We start from the raw sequence: 7,583 nt of genomic DNA on the forward strand, positions 1-7,583 counted from the left end.
ATCTCTCAACTAATTCTAAAGCTCAGAACCAAGATTGTTTGTTCATTCTTTTTCCTAGACATTTTGAGAAGAAAAATTAAATACAAATACCGGCTTTAAATTGAAATCAATAAACAACACAAAACTACATTCACTAATCTAATTAGCTATCCTAAAGTCATTACTAATAGCAAGCTCATCATATAAGAATTCGACAGATTTATCATGTGCAATATTTAAAGGGATTACTTAATATTTTATAAGAATAGTAATAAATATTCCATCCGTCTCAATTTATGTGCCATAATTGAAATTTCGAGAGTCAATAAGTTTTTCTTTGACCGAAATTTCTTTATCTGCCTTTTAAATATTTTAAGCTATTAATTATTATGATTTATAATACTTTTTACAGAATTTTCAAATATATAAATTTTATTTCAAAAAACTTAAAGCTTCTATATCCGGATTCACATTCAACATTTAGAAGTTTGAATTTTAGAATTTCAACGGTGTCATATAAATTAGGACGGGAGTAATAATTCAAATACATAAAATTATTCTTTTTTAAAACTATACCTAAAACTAATTTTAGAACAGATGTAAGCAAATATAATATACATGTTTAAATGTGACACAAGGACAAATAATATACTAACAATTAACCTAATAAAGACCAACAACAGATTACAAAAAGTCAAAGAATGCACTAATTGTGAAGGTCCAAGTGAGGGTGGTCTTAAGAAATTAATGACGGCAAAAGTGGGGATATCCAAGGCAAATGTAACTATTGCAGCCACGTGGAAGCATAAAAATCTTGAAATTCATATTCAACTCTAGTAAATGACAATTATAGCCTTGTGAGGACTACAAAAAACTCTCCATTCTCTTATATATATAGTTATAATATATACGTATAAAACCTGTCAGTGGAAAATTTGGTAAAAAGAATTTTCTGCACATAGCAATTGTATTCTCATGAACATAAGTTGTTCCCAAACTCTGAGGGATTTTGTTACCAGAATCTCCATTACTTACAGTCTGATGTAATAGAGATAATTTAATCAATTAATAGAAGTTGAAATGTAGGTGATGACAACAATATAAAGAAAAAGATTCAATATTTTAAGATAAAGAATTATCTCTATATCTAAGGGGGCTTTTCAACATGGCCTCCATCCTGGCTTTTCTTCTCAATATAACAGCTCCTATCACCAATGGCAAATGATAAGTATTTTCTGCCATGCCCCAATACTGCCCCCTAACCAATATTGATAGTAAGCTAAACCAAAAGAATGTCCCTTTTCTCCCGATGAAAAAATAATAAATAGATGAACTTCTTACAGACTGAAAGAATGAATCTCATAGCCATGCTAGTAATGCAGGTTGTCTTCATAGAAGTGAGCCAAAAGCAGCAAATCCGAAAACCTGAATATACCTTATCAAATTCAGCCAGTCTGAGAATCTCCTCTTTACATCCGGATTTGTGCTTTGTGTTTTGTCACTGAAGTGGGATCTATTGATTACTCCAATATGTGGCAATTCCTGATAAAATCATTGGAGTAGTCTACATACTTGGTCCAATAAGGACGGAGATGCTCGAAGCCTAACTCCAGCCAAGGTTTGGACTGGCCATTGTAATGAATTACAGCTGCCTTCTTCACTTTATCAATGTCGGACTTATTCTGATAACCCAAACCGAGCATGTGCCATGATGGATCAATTGGGTGAACATGACCCTTGAATGCAATCAAAGCAGGAGGTAGTGTTCCAAGCTTCCACATCGTCAATTTTGACTTCAGATTCTACAAAAACATCACAAAGGTCAGGGGTGTCAATTAATAGCACATGTTTTTCTAGTCGACTAGTTATGACATCTCTTCAAGTTGAATCAGCACTATGTATTGAACTCTTTACGGAGCTACAATAATTGATCATTGCGCCGCTTGCTTAAAAGGAAAGGAGGGCGCATAATACAAGAGAGTCCAATCATCAGGTCATTTGGTTGCTGGTCAGAGTTATGTAGGTAGTAATAATGCAGGGATTAGTTATGCAAGTATTCGTAATGCAGGGTTCCGTTTGTATTAGTTATTCCATCTCTACCCTGCATAAAATAATATATAGATTCTCTCATAACTTATATATGTATTGTTTATGAGCAAAAGAAAAACATGAACCAAACATTGTATTAGCAATATTATGTTTTATGTGGAGAAGCGAAAAAACCAACCAAACATTGTATAACTTATGCTAGATTCTCATGCGGAGATTATTTTCCCCCATTCGCGTAACCAAACAATGTATAAAGTTATGCTAGTTTTAATACATGGATAACTCCTCTCTAACCATCAGTCAAACGATCCCTTAAATCTACAACCCCATTAGGGGGTGATAGTAAAGTGAAGATTACATGTGCTGCTTTGATGCAGCTTGTATCTTCACTATTTAAGACAGCAAAAGCCAACAAAGAACTCTGAAACATAAAAGTTACAGCTTTAAACTTCTCAATCGCAATAATTTCTGATGTCAAGTAGGAAAGTACAATAGTAAATTTAATAGCATACAAACCAACAAGAGAATGCTGAATTATGACATGCTTGGGTGATCTAGAAGACCATCGCAGACAAAAAAACTGAATAAGCCACACATCAGATAAGAGACAGACATAAGCAAGAAGCATAGAAGAATCTCAGAACTCTTGCATGATCGAAAAATAATTCCATAGATGTAGCAACACATATAACTGAAAGATCATGCGATCGGACTACCTCTTTAAGCCATGAATGGTAAGTATCTCTTATATTTGTCTTTCTCCATGCATGTAAGTCAAAGATATTCATCCCATAAGCCCATGCACACTCGTCAGGGTTCAAATTTTTTGATATGAGAGGATGAGAAAAATTGAAGTAGTTTTTGAATCGCTTTGACATCACCCACTCATCTTCTCCTTTACAGGTCTCAACAGCTCCATTCACCTTTCCCTTAAGGTCAATGTCCCACAATGGAGACAAGTCACGCTGAATCACAACATCATCATCCAAGAAAACCACTTTATGAAGGTTTGGGAAGAGCTGCATACAACACCATAGAGAATCTCAGATTAGTATAGAAAAAAGAGAATATCTACACAGATAAGAGGTGAGAGAATAACGTTACATAAAAGAATTAAATGATAAAACCTGCTACTCCCCCCATCCCAATTTATGTGGCACTGTTTGACTAGGCACAAAGTTTAAGAAAGAAAGGAAGACTTGAAATTTGTGATCTAAAACAAACCTTAGACGTTTGTGTGGTTATAAATCATTTCATTAAAGGTAAAAGGGGAATTTCAAAGTTAAGTTGTTTATAATTATTGAAAAGTTACGTTCTTTTGGAGACAAACTAAAAAGGAACGTGTGCCACATAAATTGGGACAGAGGGAGTAATAGCAAGGAGAAAAAGGAAAACAAGAAAGTGTTGTTGAATGCTGCATAGAAGTGGAAGTTTAGTTGAATAAAAGGAGCACTTGGTGTGCAACACTTGTAGTCATAGTATTAGTGGGGAGAGAGGACCATTTTCAAAATAGCAGAAGAAAAGTAAAATAAAGAAAACGAAGGATGATAATAGCTGTATTCACACTGATAATTAAAATAATAGCTGAATAACAAATTCAAATCCGGGGGTGATAGTGTTTGCTCATTCTGCTTTGGGATTGAACGCTGACAGAAGCCTTGAAATATCTAGTTGTAGATATGGTGCTATGTAGTTCTACACCAAACATGGAAATTTCAATCCTATTGGCATGTACATGAAATGTGAATGATTTGTGGACCACAAAAATCTGCGCCCTTTAGCGATACAATTTGGATAAGCTTAAACCTAATTCCTACAGGCTCCAGTTATCTATCTATAACATATATAAAATAAAATAAAAGGAATCCTCAAATGTCAGACAACAACTGTAAATAAAATAGAAAGAAAGTCTCACACGTCAGATCAAATTAGCTAAACCCGTTTTCTGGTAAACTGATGGAATTAGAGCTAAGGTTGATCCATAAAACAAAGAACATTCAAAAGACCAAGTCCTAGGCACCTTGCTTAAGCAATGCAAATTTAACTCCATTTTCATACTTAGCCTATCATTTGACTCTACTTTTATAAATCTTTTCCTGAGGGTATATTAAACCAAAACCAGGGGGCATTCACCCAGTAAACATCTGTCTGTGAGAGACTGTAAGGCTTTTGGACTATTTCATCCCTCAAATTTCATGCTAGCAAAATGGAAGGCAATTATTTCGTCAGCATTACCTCTGGCAAATATATGCGAATATGATTGAGCAAGGAAATGTATTTTGGGCTTCTAGCCTGCAGTTTTGAGGCAAAAGATCGTGGAGTAGTAGTATCACTGAGATTGGCGCCAGTTACATGGTTTCCATGGTAGTATTTTCGAATCCCATAATGACCCTCAACTGCTTCAAGCACTGGAATATTTTCTCTGGTTAACCAGTCAAACTGATGAATACCTCTAACTTCCAAAATCGCTGGAGACACAGGATTCAGAGCAAACCAGGAGTGCATCCCTGCGTATGTTTTCTTGTCAGTGATGACATGGAAAACAATTTTTTCAGGCTTTAGAGATGACTGCACAGCAGAATTGACCACGACGGAAGCAGCTAGGATGTTATCAGTTGACAATACAAAATGGTGCAACAAGTTCTCGGAAAGCAGAGGGAGTAGTTCTGGAGAAGGCAACTGTCTGCGTGCATGAGCATTAGAGGAGTACTCATCAGTCAATCGCAACGAAAGACAATGAATGCCTTTAGGAACAGCACTTGCAGCAAAGTGTTTATTCATCAGCTCTGCAAATTTTGATTCTCTGATCTCCCTTTCAGATCTCTCCATCTGCAAAATAGCAAATTCTTACATGATGCAAACATTATTGAAGGAAGCAATACTATGCGGCATACTAAATATCAACCTACAAGCTCATTGTACAACAAACAAAAAGTAAAGCATGCAAAGGAAGATGACATTACGAATCATTTTCCTCAATCACAAGAAACAACAAGCCCATGTGTAACAAGAAGAATGGATTTTTTTATTTTTTAAATGGAACAAGAAGAATGGATTTTCTGCAAATATTGTGCCACTCCATGCATTTTCACTCCTCATCCATATTTCCTTAACTGATTTTCACTAAAAGTCAAAGTGGGGGACGGGAATTAACTCAATTAAGCCTTCCCGGTGAACATAATGCTCAAAACAAGTAGGAGATTGTGACGTAAAGCCGAATGCACAGACCAAGTTAATATGTCTAGAAATCAATTGTACACAAACAAAAGAGAGAGAATGGTTATTTGCACATACCATTCCCTTCAGCATGAAAGCAAATTCTTTTGCACTGTACTTGTTGTTTTTCATTTCAGAAACAAGTTGAGCATAAGACTCTGGGAGCTTCATAACAGATGGCACTTCCTCAGAGTTTACTTGATTGAGGATCTTAACAAAATCCTTCACCAGTCTCTGCTGAAATAGCAAGAATGACAAACACTTTTATTAATAACATGTATATTGCATTATTACATAAATGCTTAATACAAGATTGGAAAACAATGGCATGAAAAACCAGCAGTAAATGATATAGAGGGAAGTTTATTTACTTTTGAATCATCAGTCCGTCCAAGAAGCTTTGGTCCCAATCGTCTGCCTAAACAATCTGAATATCGACAAAAGGAGAGCGAAGTTAACTTTAGCTAAGTTGTAACAAATGGAAAGTAAACTGTGATTTAACAATAGTTAGAAGTAAACTAAGCAACAAAAAGAAGCAGCTACTACGAGCATCACAACCAAATTCAACAATAAAAGTTTTTTTTGCTACGGAACAGAAAAAATAGCATTGAAAGACATCATAGAGCAACAGAACGACATGATCAGCAGTTGTGATGCAAAGATCCTTGTGCTTCAAGATAGCACCAATCTACATGTGCCAGCAATCAACATTTTCTAAACTCTACCAAATGCAGATAGGTAGCATTGCTTAAATACGTAAGACGATCCGCAGTACCCTACACAGATAAGCCGGCATTTACTAGATACCACAGATGCAAACAACTAAAAATACAAATAAGCATGCCCCCCCCCTCCCCCCCCCCCCCCACACCACCACCCCACCCAGCAATCCTCGCTCTTGCATTCACATACATCCATGAAATGACCTCAATCATGTATCTGCTACCAAAGTTGAAGAACAAAAATACATACACAACCTTTTGAAATGGTATTCATTTGTAAAATGGAATAAAGAAATATGTCAAGGATTGCAATAAGTTTTTACAACTCATCTACCAGTATCTCCACCCTTCCCTTTTAAGATGGTAGTCAAGTTGAAGACTTGCCTAAGCTAGGGAAAGAAAGAACTCAATACTGATTCAATAACAATGACAACGATCCAAACAAATTAAAACAACTTTACTACATTATCGATGAAGCAATAACAAGAAGAAGTCTGCCTCAATCCCAAACTAGATGGTGTAGATAACGTCACAAATAAAACAACAACAACAATATAGCCATTGTGGTCCCACAAGTGGGGCCTGGGATGGTAGGATGTACGCAGACCTTACCGCTACCTTTGTGTGGTATGGAGGCTGTTTCCAATAAATCCTCGGCTCAAATTGAACATTTTCGTAGCGAAGATATAAAACAGATATTGGGCATTTTAGAAAAATATTTCGTAATTGATTTAGCAAAAAATAAGTTTTAAATCTATTGGACTTACTTAGTGAAAATAGATTTAAAATCTTTAGCACAATTAATATATCATATATTCGAAATAAATTCAGAATTAAATTGAATAGATGTATCTAGGGAGAATTCGCTTTGAAGAAACTATTCCCTAGATACGCATGTCGTGTTATTTCACAATTGAATCAATTAAAAAATTTAAAAAAGACCTAAAGTTAGGGATTTATCAATAGGTAATGTTGCACCAATGCCCAACCAAAGGGCGACTGCGGTACCAATCAAAAAGACAGTCGTCGCTACTGGACGGCGAAATGGATTTTGGAATTTATTAACATTCTCTAAAAAAGGTACTGTTAATAATCCCGGGCATATTTGGTACTGCTTCTTTGATCACAGCAACAATAACGTCACCAATATGAGCATATCGACGATTGCTAGCTCCTATGATTCGAATACACATCAATTCTCGAGCCCCGCTGTTATCCGCTACATTTAAATGGGTCTGAGGTTGAATCATTTTTTTAATCCGGTCTTTGAATGCAAAGGGCGAAGAAAAAAAAAAGAAATATTTTTGTCCAAAAAAAGAAACATGCGGTTTTGTTAGGATCTTGAAAAAGATTACGCGGAATTAGACACAAAGAAGGGTAAAAAGAAAAAACAATACAAAAGCAACACGGAAGCAGAACTAGATTTATTCTTGAAACGTTATTTGCTTTTTCAATTGAGATGGAACGATGCTTTGAATCAAAGAATGCTCGATAATATCAAGGTATATTGTCTCCTGCTTCGACTGATAAATCCAAACCAAATTACTGTATCGTCAATTCAAAGGGGAGAAATGAGTTTGGATATAATGCTGATTCAGGCGAATTTAACTCTTATAG

The 7,583-nt window shown here is 35.5% G+C and overlaps 1 protein-coding gene across 2 annotated transcripts in view; it reads right to left on the reverse strand.

The window, feature by feature from the left end:
- Positions 1–908: 908 nt before the first annotated feature.
- LOC132617682 (probable galacturonosyltransferase 13) overlaps positions 909–7,583 on the reverse strand; it is an 8,361-nt gene continuing 1,686 nt past the window's right edge. The window contains exons 2-6 of one of the 2 annotated variants that reach the window (XM_060332741.1): positions 5,616–5,671; positions 5,323–5,478; positions 4,264–4,857; positions 2,745–3,047; positions 909–1,781 (exon numbers count right to left, since the gene is read on the reverse strand). In XM_060332741.1, the coding sequence (XP_060188724.1) occupies positions 1,500–1,781; positions 2,745–3,047; positions 4,264–4,857; positions 5,323–5,478; positions 5,616–5,671 (1,391 nt within the window). In that variant the 3' untranslated portion in view covers positions 909–1,499. Of the gene's footprint in view, positions 1,782–2,744; positions 3,048–4,263; positions 4,858–5,322; positions 5,482–5,615; positions 5,672–7,583 lie in introns of both variants that reach the window. The other variant, XM_060332740.1, reaches the window with a different exon arrangement.

The sequence above is a fragment of the Lycium barbarum genome, chromosome 11 (assembly GCF_019175385.1).
Source record: "Lycium barbarum isolate Lr01 chromosome 11, ASM1917538v2, whole genome shotgun sequence".
In the NCBI taxonomy this organism is placed as follows: domain Eukaryota; kingdom Viridiplantae; phylum Streptophyta; class Magnoliopsida; order Solanales; family Solanaceae; genus Lycium; species Lycium barbarum.